Source organism: Salvelinus alpinus, chromosome 28 (genome assembly GCF_045679555.1).
Source record: "Salvelinus alpinus chromosome 28, SLU_Salpinus.1, whole genome shotgun sequence".
Taxonomy (NCBI): Eukaryota; Metazoa; Chordata; class Actinopteri; order Salmoniformes; family Salmonidae; genus Salvelinus; species Salvelinus alpinus.
Genome location: NC_092113.1, coordinates 5,807,449 through 5,829,317, shown reverse-complemented (window position 1 = coordinate 5,829,317; position 21,869 = coordinate 5,807,449). Strand labels below are relative to the sequence as shown.

Genomic DNA, 21,869 nt, shown 5'->3' with positions numbered 1-21,869 from the left:
GTGCAAACTTGTAGTGTATTCAAGGTTTAACAAGGCTTCTAAAGTTTGTCATTTCCACTTTAACATTTTAGACTTGATTTGCCCTAACATTTTTTTATAATCCATTATAATCCACATAATAATTCACATTTCTTGTTGCTGCAGGATTATTTTCCTGCTGTAGCAAACTGGATCAAATTAAGATCCTACATCTGTATAAGACTTCCAAGTGCTATGATTTGGGTCTGTAACTTGGATATATTAAATGTAAGACAATCTTACAAAATTTATTATTGGGTTTAATACACACGTGTATGTCAATATCACACTTTATGGGCCAGTTTCCTAGACACAGATTAAGTCAAGTCCTAGACTAAAAAGTGATTTAAATCGAGAATCTCCATTGAAAATGCTTTTTAGTCCAGGACTTAGCTTTAAATGTGTTATAATGTATATATTGTAATGTATATAGGGTTTTCACCTTCACCGGTTGATTTTTTACCTGCGCCAATGACTTGCTCAATCTTGACACAGGAGGTGTCAATCTCTTTGGCAAACTCCCTCACTGCCTCGTTGGGGTCCTCATAAGTGAATGGGTCGATATAGATCTTCATTCCTGGAGACACTTGGAAGGAGAAACAAAGAAAACAGAGGCTATGCATAATATCCAGTACCAGTCAAAAGTTTGGACACACCTACTCATTCAAGGGTTTTTCTTTATTTTTACTATTTTACTAGAAGGCCAAGAGTGTGCAAAGCTGTCATCAAGGCAAAGGGTGGCTACTTTGAAGAATCTCAAATATAAAATATATTTTCTTTTGTTTAACACTTTTCTGGTTACTACATGATTCCATATGTGTTATTTCAAAGTTTTGATGTCTTCACATTTATTAGAAAATAGTAAAAATGAATAAAAACCCTTGAATGAGTAGGTGTGTGGAAACTTTTGACTGGTACTGTACATCCTGGGGATACGCATTGGGACTACATACAACAGTAGCTAAAACCTTGCCTGGGCTAAGACCTGATACAGGTAGTTAGGTACAGTAGTAACTCTGAACTCCCAGTATTCCACATCTAACCGTAATATCCCCACTGTCTCCAGGATGACAGTATTATTCCAAAACAAATGTTTCACTCCACCATTCAACACATTTGCCACGGATAGATGTTTATCTGTTGGAAGGTGGATCTATATAAATCTAAATGAATCCTAGTTCAAAAAAAGATAATTCAAATTGTAAAAACATGTTACTCACTGTGGCCACTTGTGTAGTGCTGGAGCTTATCTGTGAATTCAGATTCTGGTCTCTCAGAGCTTCTTCGATTGCAGACGAATACGAATACGACGACAGCGATGATGAAGACCATGCCTGCAGCGGCGGAGCCAATGATGAGGGGGAGCTTCTCCTGAAAGCTGGACTGGTACTCTTCTGCAAGTACACAACAAAATAAACCCCATTCGGCATATTAACTTCTACTAGGTTGGCCTACTCTGTAATGCTGCACTTTTGGGACCGTACCATTTAGCGGGCGAGCACCAAAAGTGTTTGGGAAAAAAACTAAAAATACTATTCGCTTGTTCAAGGTTTGGTTCAAACGGCATACCTTCGGTCATGGTCTGAAAGAACATCTTTCCGCTGAAGCGTCCGAATCCAGCCACGGTCCGAGCCCGCACCTGGAAGACGTATATAGCTCCAGGCTTCAGGCCCCGGATGACTGCTGTGTTGGTCTGGCTGCGCACCACTGATGAGTTCCATTCTGCCATGCTCTGGAACACACAGTGTAAGACTGGATCTGCTCACTGTCTGAATGCTCCCCAAGCTTACAGTAATAGTAATTACAGCAGTAATACAGTAGTAACACCTGTCAACTGACTTTACCTTTTCATAGTACTGCAGCTCATAGTCCAGTATGAGGCCGTTGGGCTGGTCAGGTTGGGACCAGGAGAGAGTGATGCTGTCAGGGGTCCGGCTCACCTGGTGCATAATCGACACGGCCGATGGCGCTGACAGAGAGAGAGTGAGTGAGTGAGAGTGAGAGTGAGAGTGAGAGTGAGAGAGAGAGAGAGAGAGAGAGAGAGAGAGAGAGAGAGAGAGAGAGAGAGAGAGAGAAAGAGAAAGAGAAAGAGAGAGAGAAAAGAGAGGAGATACAGGTTCAGATAGACAGGGATAGAAGGGTTAAGGTTAGTGACAACACCACAACACTCGGGAGCAGACAGCTTTAAAATCCCAACTGCCAATCAAGAACTAGACTAATGATGCAGCAACCTGTACCTGGTCCTGCACCCTGTCTCTAAGGCTGACATCTGTACTGTGCTGAAGGAACTGAGAGCCAGGAACATCGGAGGCGGTTTATTAAGTACTATTACAGTCATCCATGCGCTGAAAATACTTATAGTAATATTGTATTTGTTTTCAAAGGGGTGAAATATTCACTCAGTAGGCAAAGACACACAGGCATGTGCGTGCATACACACACACACCCACACACATGCACACACACAGGCATTTCGTTAATGAGGGCTTAATGAGGGCCTGTTTATGTAATATTAGTGCTTCTCCTTACAGTCTGTAATTGCAGGTCCCAGCAGCCCCAGAGACACTGGGGTTCATGGGAACCTGAGTTTGGTCTTTTTACAGTCCCAGCCCAGACAGTAATTAGGACTGACAGCTACTGCACTGGAGAAAAGACTACAGTGTCAAGGGCAGAGAGTTTCAACTGATAGCCTGACCCCAATAACAACACTGCCTGACACCCAGTCCATTGAATGTCATGTCTGAATACTGTATACCAAGCGCCCTAAATGCAGTGCAACTTACTCAATACTAATAAAGGTCCCAAATCATTCTGTCACTGAATTATTCTGGAATATCCTCTATCTCATGCAGACATCATAAATATTACTTAAGCATCCTTACACAGACATGGTTTGTACCAGATGAAGTATATATGTACTTATGCAGATCTTGCCCTTGGAAAACACCTGGATGACTAATATTTTCGTCCATCAAAATATCTAAACCTATTCGGTGTAATATTTCCTTTGGCACTCCTTGTCAGACTGGACCCACTGCAGACTATTTCTCTCCACTGAACTTCACACTTGAACACGGTACTGTTGGAGAAGAGTGAATCAATTGCTGCAGCGGACTGTGTCTATTGGTTCCTTACCGGCCTGGTTGGTGGTGATTTTGACTGAGGAGTACTGTGGCGAGTAGGGGCTCTGGTCGGAGACCCCGTTGACTGCCTGGATCTCAAAGGTGTACTGCGTGTGGGCCAGCAGGTCACTGATGTGGACCCTGGTCTCTGTCAGGCCCAGTTGGCGGGGGACGAACTGGACGTTGTCCCCGCAGCGGGTACAGCCTCCCCGGCCCCCTCCACAGCTCTTACAAATGATGTTGTAGACCACGTCCTCGCGGCCCCCGCCATCGCGCGGCGCGCCCCACTCCAACCTCAGGGATGTCTCGTTCACGATGGAGATTACACTCTGGGGCGCAGAGGGGATGGCTGTCAGGGAAGAGGGGGGATATGAGGAAGAGTTTAGGGAGGGTCACTGATAAATAAGGTCTATACTCCAGACATTGGTCATCATCAACCTTGGTCCTGAGGAGCAACAGGGGGTGCAGTGTTTGATTTCAACCCAACCCACACCCTGTACTATAGCTCTCCAGGATCAGAGTTGTTGACTACTGGTTAACTCTGTAATAAATTACCTCTATGTGGTTGGAGTAGTGAACAGTACGTTACAAAACTACAGTCTCTACACTCTACACAACAGAAAGTATTCACCTTAGCTGATCAGTCGGAGACTAAATTCAAAGACTCCAAAGTATTTTCATGAGCTCTATTCAACCCCATCAGGCTTCAGATAAACATGTTCAATAGTAGGGAGAGAGAGCAGTGAAAAGAGCAGTGAGCTAGCTAGTTAGCGTCCTGTCGGAATCTGAGACACAAAGAATGCCCATGCACACTCATTTCTGCCTCTTCAATCAGAAAGAGACTGCTGAGGGCCACCTCGCCATTGTGGCCCTGATTGCGTCCCATATAGAACCATATTGCCTTGATAGTACACTACTTCTTACCAGGGCCCATAATAGGGTACCCATAGGGCTTAGGGTCAAAAGTAGTCCACTATAAAGGCAATAGGGTACCATTTGGGACGCAGGCCATGTTTTCACATTCTAAAACAGCTGCCCCCCTCATAAGGGACAGGCTTATGCAAATCTCTCTATTTTCTCTGAGGTCCTTTTCGGACTGTTGCACCGATGGAAGAGAATGGAAGGGACATTCCACCAGTTCAGTGCGTATACAAAAGAGGGCTACCACATACCAGGATGAAGCATAACCCGTGTTTTTCCCTCGGGTACGGGGCACCTAGAAGTATGCATCACTTTGGTATTTCTTATGTGAAAATATACAAGTGGAGCTGGAGTGTTGTTAAAAGAGCGGACGTTGAATAGGTTAGCAGTTTTGTTTGTGCTCATTGCAATATGCACAAAATATATCAGATTAATTCTGTCTTTGCTAGACAGGTGCATTTATCTATAGTGAATGGCACGTTAGGCCTAAATTATTAGAGGTGAGGTGATCGATTCTGTTAGTAAATTCAAAATCACAAATGAAAACTCAGTTCACAAATTGATAATGGCCCATTATGTCCTGAGAGCATTTGTCAATTCATTAGTCAAAATGTAAATGTGCATGCTGCAAAACGTTATATTCTTAAATACACAAAAAGCCTACTAAATAAGCTGTAGTATGAGAATCTCCACTGTCTTTCCTTGACACTGTGCTACCCCCTATGGAGAGTGAATGGTACTGTAAGAACCAGGAACCTACTGGTGCAGGGCATCAGTGGGGGATCTGAGTCGGTGCGGTAGTAACCGTTGCGGCACACACAGTTGGTGGCCCCCTCGTTGGTGATGCGACTGTTGATGGGACACTGGAGACACTGGTGGTCGCCCTGGGAAGGCTTAAAGAACCCTGAGCCACACGCTGCAGAGGAGAAAGACAGATGTATTTTTATTTAACCTTTATTTAACTAGGCAAGTCAGTTAAGAATAAATTCTGATTTAGAATGACGGCCTACCAAAAGGCATTGGGATTAAAAAAATATATATTATAAATATAGGACAAAACACACATAGCGACAAGAGAGACAACACAACATGACATAAAGAGAGACCTAAGACAACAACAGAGCAAGAGGGCAACACATAACACCACAGCATGGCGATAGAGACATGAAGAGACAGAGGGAGTGGGAGAGTGAGGTTATGAATTAAGTTATTATACTTAAGAGTGACAAATTCAATACCAGACATTATACAATATGACGGCATGAGAGAAAAAAGGATACAGAGTCGATTGAAAGACAAATTCCCAGACATATCGTAAAATATTGGTCTTGAAATACACAGACACATTACCTTTGGCATGTCCTTCCACATATGGTTAATAAAATAAAACTTCCAGGAATCTGAGGCTTGCTATTCAGGTTTTTGTCTCATGGCATTTGAAACTCTGGGAGAACAGAGTGAGACATAGTCAAAGAGACTTTGAAGTCTGGAGGTCTGGAATTGAATGGCTATACCATAAAAGGCAAAGGGTGTGTGATAGGGAGAGAGAGGTGGTAGAGTGTAGGGGACAATATATGGAGTTACACATATTCTACAACTGTGGAGTATGTGTTGAAATAGGGCTAAAGAGAAAGAGGAGCATCTATACCAAATCCTCATATCACTACCAAAGGCTAATATGCTCCATCATTCATTCTCCTCCATGAATGCCGACATTGAGAATGTCTATGTGTAGAAACCTTTGTTCCAATCAACAAATGCTGCTAACCAATATCCTACCAAAACCACGTACGGTGTCTTCTAAAGGGGTAAATGATGTGTGTGAAGGTTCCTGCAGCCTCCAGCTTTGCAAGCTAATCCAATCAAGATGGTGTGAAAGTAATTAAATGCCTGTCTGCCACTTCCTCAACTCTCTGGATGCGTCCCAAATGGTAACCTATTCCCTATATAGTGCCCTACTTTTGACCAGGGCGGCAGGGCCCATAGGGCTTTGGTCAAAAGTGGTGCAAAGGGAATGGGGTGCTATTTGGGATGTGGGCTCTGACTGTCTGACACTGGCAGACACGTAGCAGTCCATCCCCGACCACTCTGGAGTGCATTTAGCCAGTCTGTGTCATGACAGTGGGAACAAATATATACTTCTGCACCTGCATTGCTTGCTGTTTTGGGGTTTTAGGCTGGGTTTCTGTACAGCACTTTGAGATATCAGCTGATGTACGAAGGGCTATATAAATACTTTTGATTTGATTTGATATACAGTAGTATATTTTTTACCCTTTTCGGAGGATAACTTTACATTGTTCTCTTGTATTGAAACAGTGTTAGTCTCTTGTTGTTATTGAATTCATTTAGTTTTTGTCTCATTTACCAAGAGGTCCGAAACCTTCTTTGACTAACTGTCCTATCTTCTACTTGCCACAAGGAGAAGCTATAGGAATCCCAGGCAGTCAAAGGACAGCCAGTGTGACGAGACAAAAGAAAGTTTGCTGACAGAGGGACCCAGGGAACACCCATGGCTGGACCCAGACAGAGAGGAAGGAGGATTGAAGGGGGAGAGAGGATTTGACAATTCTATAATAAGGGGTCATTCAATAAATAAATAGTTACACAATCTGTGATCCTCAGATATCAATATTTCAGGCCACAGTGTAGTCGTCCCAGCCCCTGGATCCTACCAAAATAGAATATATTCATAAGAATGGGTTTCCCCAATGAGGGCGCACTCCCTTTAAACTGCCCCTAATTTACAAATGTTTAGCTACAACTTCACTTGAGCAAAGTGAGATGTAGAATCACTGATCTACAAAAAGTATTCCCTGCCAAATAATAAGCATAGCGCAATTAAGATTCATAGAGCTATGCCTCCCCTGGCTTACGGCACTGCTACACTACAGCCATCGGGCATCCAGCAATGCCATCAGCCATTGAGGGAACACTTCCTTTGAAATCAATGAAAGCTGCTATACTGCCCGCGTTGTGTCACGTCCAATGACAGCGTCCAAGCTCAAGAATCGTAGATTCAATTCTCGACGGCTGACGCATTCTATCTTCTATCTTGTGAATGGAAATGAGGGTCTTGTCTAGCAGGTAGAACGTCACATTGACACAATGCTGATGGCAACACAGGTAGTGTAGCTGACTTGTTCGGCGATCCCCCCCAACCACAAATTCACACACAACCAGACATTGATTGACTGATTGGAGACAGCTTGTGTCAATTAAATAATATTTCCTGGGATTTTCTACCTGTAGCAGACCTACAGTAGTGGATAATGCTGGAAATACTGGTAAAAACAAAAGCAACCAAAACAACTGGCATGTGATACTAAAGAGCCAGATAAGGTTTCTATATTAAGGTAGCCAATGCTTGGTTACGATATTGTGGCTACGAAATGTGGAAGACTTGTGTAAAGAATTTGTTTGGAAACATTATTTCAAGTTATTGAACCAACTTAATTTATTGAATAGCTTGTAACGCAATTGAAGAAATGTGAATAGTTAACTCCAAATTAAAAAGTGAACTTGGAACAAGATGAAAAAATGGGTTGTAATTTACATTATATATTGTATTATATTTGGTTTTTATTAGGTTTAACCAAACGGAAACGAGTGTTGAAAGAAATAGGTTGCAACTTGAAATATCGGTTTGGTAATAATAAAATAAAACAGTTGGCAAATAATCATATATTTAGTTTCAACAAATGTAGCATTTTTCAATTGAGAAAACCTAACTAATTTACTTGTGACTAGTTTTTTGGGTTGATCCAAACTGTAATTTTTGGTGAATATCTATTCATCTGTGTTTGCCATTCACTGGCGCCCGAGAAACTGATACGAGAGGGGAGATGCAAGGCCATTATATTTCTAATGTTTATTATAGAACGAATGTAACCAGCTACATTTCCAAATGTTTCGCTTAAAGTTAATCTTGCATTTTACCAGAGAAAAGTAGGCTGGCTACACCGAGAAAAGTACTGGAGAAAGGTGGCTACCCATCAGTCAAAGCGATGTCTTTTGATAGAATGCCAATTTGTGAATTCTCAAACGAGTGCAGAAGGGCAAATGAAGCACAAAATCTGTTTGATGCTGAGCAAAAATTACAATAAGATATGTATTTTAGATCTGCGTTTAAAAAAAGAATCTGTGTGAAAAACGAAGAATTCTGAGTTAAGGCGACCCTTAAGATTAACTTGCTAGTTATCTAAGTAAGTGGCTAAATTAATAAGGTCACGGGGCATCATAATGTGTTAGCTTTCTGCCATGTTTGAGAGGTCAAAGCCCTTTGAATGAGTTATCTGTACAGCTGCCACTGCAGCTTGATTTCCTTGCGTTTGTTCTCCTCTCTGTTCTGGGCAGTCTGCTTCTCCCTATCTTCTTCTCCGAGCAGAGCAGGCAGACTCCACACAGACATAGTCTGTACACAGTACTGTCCTTCCTTCAGACAAGCATGCGTCCAAACTTGTTAATTTAATTTGCACAATGTCTTTCGTTCACATTTGCTTGAAAAAGTCCAAACGCACCAAAAATGACATTCGCTAGCTCCTACCTATATATGTATAACTTTATGAGCTGGATTGTCTGTCTTTGCAATTTGTGTATTTTCGTTTCCGCTCGTTAGCATATTTAGCTAGCAGCCTCCATGGAAATTGTCTATTACAAAGTGCTAATATTGTTACCATTCTGGTAATAGAGCCCCTTCTGTACTAAGCCGGTAATACCGTAAATCCCGATGTGAGAGAAGGAAGGTATGAGGATATGAACATCTGGATACGGCCCAACCCTAGATTCAAGCATGGCACTATAAAATATCTATAGATTTAAAAAAGTGTTTTAAATATCTATATCTATCTATAGATTTAAAAGTGTTTGCACTTTTACACTCTCAAGAGTTGGCTCACATTATGTGATACTACAGTAGTAGTACTACAGTAGTATGAAACTGAAAACACTTAAATAATCATGTTCTTTGAGACAATTCTTCTTGACAAAACGAAATAATTAATGAGTCAGCCTGATGTGGAGCAGTAGAATTTAACTTTGGCCTTATCAAAGGCTTAACAAAAATGTACACACGTAGCAAAGGTCAATTTGTAAACAGTGCCTGACTTTGATCCAGTAGCAGGCAGAGACAACCCACTGCCATGTATTGACACTGACAACATCGGCAACATTCTGCGGAGCCATTCTCCTAATTAGAGCCAGAAGCTGTTTGTGTTTCCCGACCATATAGGCTATAAATAGGACCCCGGACACGCATAGACGCGTGCACACATGCATGCACACATAGTCTGCATGAAGAGTCTCTGTCAGAAACGAAGAAGAGACACTTGTCTAAGAGAGGCTGAGTTCAGGAGTAGCAGTCGGACTGAAAGCAATATTATCCAATATGAGGTTGCCCACCACATTACCACTCTGTCTCCTCTACACAGCGCTGTGAATCTGTTAACACTGTGGTTAAGTAAAAATAACATATCAACTGTGTGTGAGAGAGAGGGGAGGACAGAGAGAGAGAGAAAGAGAGAGAGGAAGAGGGAAAGGGAGAGAGAGAGAGAGATGTGGATGTGTATGACTCAGTTTATGAGGGAGTTTAATGCGCCATGTTTGTAGGATTGGCGGTAAATTGAGAGGACAGTCTTTTCCCCTCATGCGTTTCCAGACCTCCTGACCCGTTAGTAATTGCTTGAGCTTGGGGGTCTGCCCTAACATAGCCCAGAATTCTATTCTCAGAAGACTTCATTTGCAGTGGCTTGATTCAAATGACTCTTTTACACGCAACAACCATGGTGTCCCAATAATCTGAGTGTGGCCCAGCATTACATAGGACCATGTGTCTGTTGGAGGTGGAGAGAGAGAGAGGGGTAAATACTACAGGGGGTTGCTTATGTTACATGTACAGAGTCATGCACATCTAATCTCTCACACAAAACTAAGTGTACTCTCTTTGCAAATAACACTACAAATGTTATTGTTTTTTTATACAGAATTGTCATCGTAATTTACAATGTAAGAGTTGTAAATCTGGTGTTGAATACACTGGAGGCAGCAGGTGAGTTCTCTCTCTCTCTGATTATGTTCAATGACCATTAAATTCTCAGTAGAAGCCGAAACCCAGAAGACAACATCCACTGTTGCAGGACATAACTCTGGCTTCCCCACTGGACAGAGTAAATGCCTGCAGTTCACCCAATAAAAGATTGTCTATGAAGCAAATCAGTTAACAATGTGCACAATCCAAACCCATCTGAAGCACATTGGTATTTTCTTTTTAAAGGGACCTGCATTTGTTTGATAGGGTCATAACTTTGGAAGTTTGGAAAAGGTGCTTGTACAAGCAAGAGTTTGAGTGTTCGCTTCGATCTTATGAAAGAAACCAACACAGCAACAATATGTGACAAGTGAATTTACTCCTCACAAATACAACAATTATGACTGGAAAGAGGGGAAGGTCTGAGGTGGGCTGGGCATGAGCGTTGCTAATTTCTCCACCTTGCATGTCCATTCATCCAACTAGACAAATGCATGTACCTATTGAATGTATTGTTACAGCAATAAGGTCCCTCTTTCCCCTGCAGGCTATCAGTCCTTGAAATTAATCCAAAGGGCTACACTCCCATGATTCACTGCTCTCCATGGGAGAGAGGAAGACTGGGCGAGGTTAGAGAGCTTGACCCTAGAGCATGTTGAGTAATCAGTAGAAGTGTTACCCAGTTTTTGCTGTGCTATTGTCTTTTGGACTAATGCACTCTCTAATCAGGTCATTATTTCCCAGAATATTGGGCATTTCTTGTCCTAACATGGCTTACATAAACCAGGAAGCATAGGTCATTAATAGATCAGTCGGCTATGGGCTATATACTGTATAAAAGCTGGGTGAGTATGAAGGTGCCTGATGATATGAAATTACCATTGAATGATGGTCAAATTACCATCGAAATGGACTCTTGAATAATGATTTCCTGGATGACTAAACCAAATTTAACAATATAGGGGAGTCACTGTTGGGTCTGCGTGACAGTATATAAAGCTCAGTGATATCATTGACTACCTCTGGCTATTTAAGTGTTCCTCCTCCCCAAAGAAACCTTCACACCATGAAACACGGCAGAACAGGTCGTTGAGGGCTTCATTAGCAGTGCTTGATATTTCTAATCAAATAGCCAGGGATTTGTGTGTGTGTGTGTGTGTGTGTGTGTGTGTGTGTGTGTGTGTGTGTGTGTGTGTGTGTGTGTGTCAGACATGTTCCTTGTCTCTTCCTTTCTTCACTCATCACAGAAATACATTAGGTAAGGGAAGACACTAGGATAGTGCTTTCTTGGCATAAAGTGATATCTCTCTGAATGCAAGGCTGGGACACAGGTCTACGGTTTAAAGACACCTCTAATTACCCTCAACACTCTCCCCCTACAGCACATTCTTGACCCATCTTTCCTGGCACTAATTGCGTTCCCTTAGTGATTCTACTGTAGTTAGTAAACCAAAGGTATATGCATTAAAGATGTAGGATCTTCATTTGAAACTGCATTTGACATTTAAAAAAGCTTCTGAAGTTTGTAATTTCCAAATTTCAAACTTGATTTTCCCTTCCGAAAAATGTATCAGCCGCTACATAAATGTCTATTAATTATAATCCAAATTAAGAGCCTACATCTGTTCACGTCTCTATCCTCTGGCTTATCACTAGTCTCAATAAGTAAATGACCCCAAGGCAAAACGTCCACAGTAGTAGTAAACACATTATATCAGCAGCTCTCACCTCGACACACCGTGCCGTTCTCCACCACCTCGTGCCCAGCCTTGCACATACAGCGCCCAATGGGCACCATCCACTCCCCGTCCCCGTTACAGTAGAGCTTGATGGGCACATCCACCTCCTCCCCATTGGGCACACACACACCCCGCGCCGCCACCAGGGAGGTGCTCTCCGCCCCCGACAGGGTCTCAGGGAACACAGCGCCATTCTCGACCACGCGGGGGCACTTCCTGTAGAAGACGCGCACGGCGATGAGCGACATGCAGCTGCCGTAGTCCTGGAATGCCAGGTAGAAACCCTGGCGTGACACGGGGCCGAAGCTCCGTACCTCCCTGTTGATTTTCATCACCCGGCTGCCCAGGTCCACCTGGGAGAAGCTCTCATCTGCAGCAATGGTGTCCACTTTAATCCAGGGGTTCTCCATCCAGGCCGGGGACACCTTATTGGCCGTGTCTGAGTCTGTCTCATAGTAGTACAGGTTAAAAGTCTCTTTACAGGAGCCGGGGACGCTGGGGATGGAGCTGCAGTCGCGCACCGAGAACTTAATCTCCACGTGGATGCGTTGGGCGCCGCGCCGGCGGATGTACTTGGTGCGGACCCAGTTGTTCTGGTTGTTGTCGAAGACATTGCACACCTGGTAGGTGCGGATGGTATTCATATTCTCATCGTAGCCACTCACCTCCTCCCACTGCCAGGGACAGACAGAGCAAGAGGTCAGTTTAACATCCATGACCAGTGAAAAGTCAACATATTATTTTAATTACTTTGATTACTGGTCTTAAAAAACCCAAGAACCCATATCATGATTAATGTCAAAATAAATGTGGTAACAATATGATATGACTAAAAAATATAATTGAAATGCGCACATCAGTTATCCAATTGGACACTATTGAACAAGCTTCAAAGTGACCAAATCCAATTGAATACACTGACCGATAACATTGTTATCAAAATAACATTGTTATACTTCTGCTTTGTATTTTAGACCTATGTCGGCATGAGACCACACATGAGGGATTACAAACACAGTCCATAGACAACAAATATAAAAGAGTACATTTCCATGTCAGACAATTGTCTTCCTGGGCTCCCTTGTTCTGAGGCCTCCACAACGAGCTGACAGTCAGACTATTCAGCAATAAGATTCAGTTGATGTATCACTTGGCTCACAGCTTTCACACTGTTTATCTTCCTGGCATCACACACTTTATGAATTATTGATTTCAGTATGACAGGACAATCTTCCTTCAGCAGAGTTAATAAAACAACATCGCAATTCCTCAGACAGCTCCCACTTTTACATTTTACATGAAAGGCATACGTAGGCAAATTTCCCCCAATTCACTTTGCTTAGTATATTTTATGAAATACATTATTAACTCTAACCAACTACATCAGGGGGGGGGGGGGGGTTCACACATGCTGTTTTGGGGTCTTTTGCAACCTATGACAGGATATATTGCTGCCCCTAATTGTATTCCTAACAACATGGTAAACAAATAGGGGTATTTATTCCTGATATATGCTGTTGTTGTTGCTCTAAATTGGGCTTCTCATGGTGCTCATAGAGACGGTTCTGCAAAATGACAAAAAGTTGTAAAAGTTTACAAAATGGTGTGTCATATAATGAAATGCTTTGTTCTACTCACCCCCAATGCTGGATAGATAGTCCACCCCAGCTCTGCTGTTGCCGTCGTAGAGTCCATGAGTATTTCTACAGGGAAATCAAGATGAACAAGTTGTGGTATTAAAAATCACAACTGCAAAACAGGGCAACTAATACAGCAAGACACATGTTACTGTCATTGTGAAATATTGTGGTGAGAAAATAGTGTTAACTGTGTATGACTGGCCAACGTACAAAGGAGGGAAAAAATTTAAATGTGTTTCTCTAGCCACATATGTACGTTCATCGTTATCGCTAGAGGGTTGCAACAATGTTGCCTTCTCTCCCCTCTGTTCTTAGCGTTATATATGGAGTCTGTACCTGTACATCTCTCTAAATAGATAAGATAATGACTTTATTATCCCCATGGGGAAATGTTAGCTCTGTGCATACATAATCAAACATAGAGATGGGCATATGCAGACAATAAATACATGTTCATGAGCGATCAATGATTCATCTGTAAACTACATACACATACTACATCAGTACACTCCGTCACTTAAAATGTTGCCATGATGCAGTCGTGACAGCTCTATTGGTTAATCATGATACTCCTAATATGGTCTGACAGAATGGCACAATTATGATCATAACACACTTTTGCGACTTGACGTAGAGTGATATCGTAGAAGTATTGTGTTATGACCCGTGCCCCTGCTTTGTGTTGTTTCAGTGATGGTCTGTGTGCAGTCACGCTAAGGGGGCACAGTGACACTCTGCTGCACCTCAACCACACTTAATACAGGAGGAACGGTACTGGATGACTCTGCCTGGTGACATCTGCTGCCTCTCTCTCTCTCTCCCTCTCTCTCTCTTTCACTCGTCCCTCTTCTCTCCCACTCTGTCTCTCTCACTCTTCCTCACACACATACACACACACACAACATAGGGCTGGGCGATATGGCCAGTATTTGACGGTATTTTATGTTTTTGATTAATAAAAGTTCTACATTTGATTCATGAGTAGTGCATGACCCTAGGGTGGCAACACATATATTCTAAATTATTTCTCCATTCTGATTGTTTTATATTGTTCAATTCAACTTCAACCTAAACTAATTTCCTGCATTTACATCAATTTCTGCATTTCCTGCACTCATTTCCACACTGCCATGATATGGGCAAAAATACTAGGCCTTATTTTTAACCAACTGTTGCAATTGTGATTTATATCAAAACACTTGGGTGAACTTTTGGAATCATGGAAATAGAATGTTTATTATAAATCTTCTATAGTTAAAATATAAATAATTGTGGGCACTTTGAATACAGTGCTATTTGACATGACAACGGAATGAAAATGCCATTGACGAGTTATTGTGACAGGGTAGGAACCAAAGTGATGTTCATTGTTTCCTAGGGGACCGTATAATCTTAGGCTACATTAAATCTTTATTCATATAGCCAACATATTCATGCCTCTTTGATTTAGAAGATACTGTTGCACACTAATGCTAATTGCTAGTCAGCTAACTAGCGATTAGCATTAGTAGCTAACACGATTTACCTTAACTTGCTAAGAAAATACAAACTAGCTGTTTGCAGATGTAAGAAACACAAACTAATATTGTAATTATAGAACGCTTGTGGATTTATATTAAGATCAAAGTGGATACAACATCGTTGTCATCAACATTGTTGCATGTGCTGCATTGACCCTGCAGACTGAACGAAAGTGTCTTGTGGTCAACCAACAACAAATGCGCTCCTTGAGTGACAGGGGGTGGGACTAGGTCTGTGTGGAAAGCGGCATGGAGAGAGAGAGCGGAGAGGGATGACTCAAGTAGAGGAGTAAACTATAAAAATGGACGTTGCACACGGCGTATCACATTTACAAACCAAACATTCAAATACCGTTATAGAAGGTAAAGTAAAAACCCAAACCGGTCCGGTGCATAAATACCGGTATATAGTAAAATACGGTATACCGCCCAGCCCTAACACAGCATCACCAAAACACACAAACACTCTGTCTCTCTCGCTCTTCCTCACACACATACACACACGTCATCACCAAAACACACAAACAGCATCCCCAGTCCATAACCAATCCATAATAACCAAACTTCAGTATGCGGACACATTCGCACGCAGACAGTGAAGCCCATAATCTCTCCTCTCACCACCCCCACCAGAAGGGGAAGGGCAAGTAGGCTGTAAGTCTCCCCACTGCCTGTGTAGACTGACACATTTTAAATTATTCACAGGGTCCTATCAATGAAGTGCTGCTGAGTGGAGAGATGGTACGAACAAGTATATTTAAGCTTTATATGCTGGTAGGGAATACGGGAAGGGGGACAGGCCACAACCTACTCATACAGTGGTAAAACATAGGTTGGACCCTGATTATGTAGACTGAGCACAATTCTGTCTATATAAAAATGGACCTGGATGGAAACCGTACTTGGGGGAAAAGGGTTAGAGTAAGGGTTAGTTGTTTATCGAGTGTATTCCTCATGATAACACACTGCCTGGTACCCTCACATCTGCAGTTGAGGACAAAGACTTATGGAAAGCCTATAGCATCAATGTCTGGTCCACAGGACACTGCAACACTGTCTTCCACCCTAGAGAATTAACACTCGCCATTGCAAGGGCCATGATTTCCCACCGGCAACCACACAACCCGAGCAGGAAAATCTCCTGCTTTTACATTTCCCTAACAATTTGTCCCCAGTCAGGTCACATGGTCAGGAAAAAACAGCCCCCGATGCTCTCTCTAGCAAACATCTGTCTTCAACTGTTCAGTACATCATGATATCCACTATATCCACTATCAGATTTTTCTCTACAGATTTTTTCCATCTAGGGAGCTTTTCCTTGCCACTGCTGCTGATTGGTCTTTGGGATCTAGGCTGGGTTATTGTCGATGTAAGAATTATATATAAATAGAATTTGATTATTGGATTGATTTGTCACACCATAGGTTGCTGAAAGGGAAGAGACCGTAGCTGACCCTCCCAGTTCTGAGAACGTTCTAGGAACATTAAACATGACGTTATCCTCGGGACATAAAAGGACGTTCAGTACAGCAGAAATGGCATGTAAATCACAGAAAAAAAATATTGTGGTGGCAGGTGCAGAGAAGTACTTGGGTGTACGAGATTTTGCTGCAGAGGAGTTACAAGGTGTTGAACGATAGTGTCCCGTCCTCCCAGGCTGTCGGCCTGGTGTAGGATCAGATAGGGCCAAGTAGTGGAATAGTGGTGAGGTTTTAATGGGTGTGGGTTTAAATGCTAGGGACATTTTTCTTCCCTTTTCCCCGTCCTTTCCCCCTTCCCTGTTGTGTTAGTTCCCAGTTTGTTTCGGGGATGTCCCCTGGGACGTTTATAGGACACTCTCAGGAAGTTGTGTCATGGACATGGTCCTGTGGAGATTTTGTCTAGTTACCGGTTTGTTCTGGGGACGTCCCCAAGGACGATTTTAGGATGCTCTTATAATGTACTTTCATGGTCCCCTGGAGGTTTTTGTATTGTTTCCAGTTTGTTCTGGCGACCACCCTAAACACGTTTTCAGTATGTTCCCAATAAAAAAAAAAAATCTGTCATCGGGACGTCGTGTGATGGAGCTAATGTAACGTTCTCTGGGGGACCTTTGTGTAGTTCCCTGCAAGTTACCAGGACGTCACTGAGGACCATGTCAACACTTTTATAGGAAGTTCTCAGGACTTTAATTTTACTAGTCATTAGGATGTCGCGTGATGATCCCAACGGAACTTTCTCTGGGGGACCTTTGTGTAGTCAGGACCATGTCATTGAGGACCATGTTAGGACATTTGTAAGATGATCTCAAGACATTTGTTTCACCAGTCATCAGGAGGTCACGTGATGTTCCCAGGTGTCCCAAACCAAAGTTTGTAAAGTTATTAATTGGTATGGGGGTTTTAAGGTAAGTGGGACGCTGTTCAGTTAAAATAATGTAAAAACTCTTTAATCAGTGACAATATGATTACATTTGACATGATTACTTAGTACTGAATACGTCTGTAGCATTCTCAGAAGTCCCCTACATAATCATGACCTATAATACATCTCTACACTTAGCAAAAGAGTACCATCTGCACTGCTATTTTAGTTCATCTCAATCTCATAATATTAATATCAAATATCAAATTCTCTCATCATTGACTTCATGTACTTGTTTCGGTATTTTGAGGGTTTTCTGTATAGTTGTCTAATGTTGTTGGGGAATATTATTCTGTTTTAATGTTACTCCTGAATCACTACGATAAATAAAATAGTTATTCTTGCGTGTTTTTTAACCGAGCTGAGATTTTGAAGTGCAAAGTGTAGGAATACAGTTGAAATCAGTCATTGACACAGACATGGTGGCGTAGCCCCTACTCGGATGGTATCGCGCCGTCCCAACCTTCGCTCTCTCTCCCCCGCTACTCTCTCCTCTTCCATCCTATCATCTCTTCCCTCTGCTCAAACCTTCTCCAACCTATCTCCTGATTCTGCCTCCTCAACCCTCCTCTCCTCCCTTTCTGCATCCTTTGACTCTCTATGTCCCCTATCCTCCAGGCCGGCTCGGTCCTCCCCTCCTGCTCCGTGGCTCGACGACTCATTGCGAGCTCACAGAACAGGGCTCCGGGCAGCCGAGCGGAAATGGAGGAAAACTCGCCTCCCTGCGGACCTGGCATCCTTTCACTCCCTCCTCTCTACATTCTCCTCTTCTGTCTCTGCTGCTAAAGCCAATTTCTACCACTCTAAATTCCAAGCATCTGCCTCTAACCCTAGGAAGCTCTTTGCCACCTTCTCCTCCCTCCTGAATCCTCCTCCCCCTCCTCCCCCCTCCTCCCTCTCTGCTGATGACTTCGTCAACCATTTTGAAAAGAAGGTCGACGACATCCGATCCTCGTTTGCTAAGTCAAACGACACCGCTGGTTCTGCTCACACTGCCCTACCCTGTGCTTTGACCTCTTTCTCCCCTCTCTCTCCAGATGAAATCTCGCGTCTTGTGACGGCCGGCCGCCCAACAACCTGCCCGCTTGACCCTATCCCCTCCTCTCTTCTCCAGACCATTTCCGGAGACCTTCTCCCTTACCTCACCTCGCTCATCAACTCATCCTTGACCGCTGGCTACGTCCCTTCCGTCTTCAAGAGAGCGAGAGTTGCACCCCTTCTGAAAAAACCTACACTCGATCCCTCCGATGTCAACAACTACAGACCAGTATCCCTTCTTTCTTTTCTCTCCAAAACTCTTGAACGTGCCATCCTTGGCCAGCTCTCCTGCTATCTCTCTCAGAATGACCTTCTTGATCCAAATCAGTCAGGTTTCAAGACTAGTCATTCAACTGAGACTGCTCTTCTCTGTGTCACGGAGGCGCTCCGCACTGCTAAAGCTAACTCTCTCTCCTCTGCTCTCATCCTTCTAGACCTATCGGCTGCCTTTGATACTGTGAACCATCAGATCCTCCTCTCCACCCTCTCCGAGCTGGGCATCTCCGGCGCGGCCCACGCTTGGATTGCGTCCTACCTGACAGGTCGCTCCTACCAGGTGGCGTGGCGAGAATCTGTCTCCGCACCACGTGCTCTCACCACTGGTGTCCCCCAGGGCTCTGTTCTAGGCCCTCTCCTATTCTCGCTATACACCAAGTCACTTGGCTCTGTCATATCCTCACATGGTCTCTCCTATCATTGCTATGCAGACGACACACAATTAATCTTCTCCTTTCCCCCCTCTGATAACCAGGTGGTGAATCGCATCTCTGCATGTCTGGCAGACATATCAGTGTGGATGACGGATCACCACCTCAAGCTGAACCTCGGCAAGACGGAGCTGCTCTTCCTCCCGGGGAAGGACTGCCCGTTCCATGATCTCGCCATCACGGTTGACAACTCCATTGTGTCCTCCTCCCAGAGTGCTAAGAACCTTGGCGTGATCCTGGACAACACCCTGTCGTTCTCAACTAACATCAAGGCGGTGACCCGTTCCTGTAGGTTCATGCTCTACAACATTCGCAGAGTACGACCCTGCCTCACGCAGGAAGCGGCGCAGGTCCTAATCCAGGCACTTGTCATCTCCCGTCTGGATTACTGCAACTCGCTGTTGGCTGGGCTCCCTGCCTGTGCCATTAAACCCCTACAACTCATCCAGAACGCTGCAGCCCGTCTGGTGTTCAACTTTCCCAAGTTCTCTCACGTCACCCCACTCCTCCGCTCTCTCCACTGGCTTCCAGTTGAAGCTCGCATCCGTTACAAGACCATGGTGCTTGCCTACGGAGCTGTGAGGGGAACGGCACCTCCGTACCTTCAGGCTCTGATCAGGCCCTACACCCAAACAAGGGCACTGCGTTCATCCACCTCTGGCCTGCTCGCCTCCCTACCTCTGAGGAAGTACAGTTCCCGCTCAGCCCAGTCAAAACTGTTCGCTGCTCTGGCACCCCAATGGTGGAACAAACTCCCTCACGACGCCAGGTCAGCGGAGTCAATCACCACCTTCCGGAGACACCTGAAACCCCACCTCTTTAAGGAATACCTAGGATAGGATAAAGTAATCCTTCTAACAACCCCCCCCTTAAAAGAGTTAGATGCACTATTGTAAAGTGGTTGTTCCACTGCATATCATAAGGTGAATGCACCAATTTGTAAGTCGCTCTGGATAAGAGCGTCTGCTAAATGACTTAAATGTAAATGTAAATGTAGCAGCAAGCTCGGAATGCTTTTAGACTTTCATTCAAGTTGTATTTTACTGGGTGACTTTCACTTGAGTCATTTTCTATTTAGGTATCTTTACTTTTACTCAAGTATGACATCCTTCCTCTGACTCCACCTAGTATATAGCTCCTGGATGGCAGGAAGCTTGGCCCCAGTGATGTACTGGGCTGTACGCACTACCCTCTGTAGGCTGTCTCATCGTTGTCGGTGATCAGGCCTACCACCGCTGTATCGTCAGCAAACTTGATGATGGTGGTGGCCACGCATTCATGGGTGAACAGGGAGTACAGGAGTGTACTAAGCACGCACCCCTGAGGGGCCCCCGTGTTGAGGATCAGTGTGGCAGATGTTTTGTTGCCTACCCTTACCACCTCGGGGCGGCCTATCAGGAAGTCTAGGATCCAGTTGCAGAGGGAGGTGTTTAATCCCAGGGTCCTTATCTTAGTGATGAATTTTGTGGGCACTATAGTGTTGAACGCTGAGCTGTAGTCAATGAACAGCATTCTCACATAGGTGTTCCTTTTGTCCAGGTGGGAAAGGGCAGTGTGGATTGCGATTGAGATTGTGTCATCTTTGGATCTGTTGGGGCAGTATGCAAATTGGAGTGGGTCTAGTGTTTTCGGGATGATGGTGTTGATGTGAGCCATGAGCAGCCTTTCAAAGCACTTCATGGCTACCGACGTGAGTGCTATGGGGCGGTAGTCATTTAGGCAGGTTACCTTCACTTTCTTGGGCACAGGGACTATGGTGGTCTGTTTGAGAGGTATTACAGACTCGGTCAGAGAGAGGTTGAAAATGTCAGCGAAGACACTTTGCTGGTCCGCACATGCTCTGAGTACACGTTCTGGTAATCAGTCTGGCCCAGCGGCCTTGTGAATGTTGCCCTGTTTAAAGGTCTTGCTCACATCGGCTACGGAGAGCGTGATCACACAGTCGTCCGGAACAGCTGGTGCTCTCATGCATGCTTCAGTGTTGCTTGCCTCGAAGCAAGCATAAAAGGCATTTAGCACGTCTGGTAGGCTCGCATCACTGGTCAGCTCGTGGCTGGGTTTCCCTTTGTAATCCGTAATAGTTTGCAAGCCCTGCCAGAGCCGACGAGCGTCAGAGCCGGTGTAGTAAGATTCAGGATTCTTACTTAGACATTACGTGTGTATCAATATGTACCCAGCTAACCACCTACTGTACTAGCCTATTTGATTACAGTGAAAACACAGAGGCAGAGTGACGTGCAAACCTTCTGGCTGCCAAGCAAAGCCAGCTCAGAGTGCTCGGTCATGACATTTAACAACAAGCCAGCTAGCTAACTGCATCGTAATGCCCACAATAACAAAAGTGTGATGCCAGCAGGTCCTGAGCACTTGTTGAACTACAGTATGCATAATGAACTATTCTATATGTAACTACCATGTAAATACTCTGGGACCAACATTGTTCTCCAAAAGAACGCATCTCTCAACAATTGAGAGCTAACATATTGATGTTAAATTATTAGATCTACTTCTAATAACCAGAAATAACCAGAAAGTCTTTATAACTAGCATTGGCACAAACCATTCCTTGCTCGAAATTAAAATGACAGCAACATGTCAGCAAACATCTGGGAAAATGACCAAGAATCTCTATTAAACTAGACAAATATGAACCAGGATCTAGTGTCCATTACTATGTGTCTGTGTCAATTACATTACCACAAATATTCAATTTAATTCAAGTCAATTGCATGTCGC

The 21,869-nt window shown here is 43.8% G+C and overlaps 1 protein-coding gene across 4 annotated transcripts in view; it reads right to left on the bottom strand.

Moving 5' to 3' along the window:
- LOC139556998 (ephrin type-B receptor 2-like) overlaps window positions 1–21,869 on the bottom strand; it is a 71,887-nt gene that overhangs the window by 11,876 nt on the left and 38,142 nt on the right. The window contains exons 2-9 of one of the 4 annotated variants that reach the window (XM_071371248.1): window positions 13,464–13,528; window positions 11,815–12,499; window positions 4,822–4,977; window positions 3,154–3,489; window positions 1,863–1,987; window positions 1,588–1,750; window positions 1,239–1,412; window positions 461–604 (exon numbers count right to left, since the gene is read on the bottom strand). In XM_071371248.1, coding sequence (XP_071227349.1) covers window positions 461–604; window positions 1,239–1,412; window positions 1,588–1,750; window positions 1,863–1,987; window positions 3,154–3,489; window positions 4,822–4,977; window positions 11,815–12,499; window positions 13,464–13,528 — 1,848 coding nt within the window. The remainder of the gene's footprint in view (window positions 1–460; window positions 605–1,238; window positions 1,413–1,587; window positions 1,751–1,862; window positions 1,988–3,153; window positions 3,490–4,821; window positions 4,978–11,814; window positions 12,500–13,463; window positions 13,529–21,869) is intronic. The other 3 variants (XM_071371250.1, XM_071371249.1, XM_071371251.1) reach the window with 3 other exon arrangements.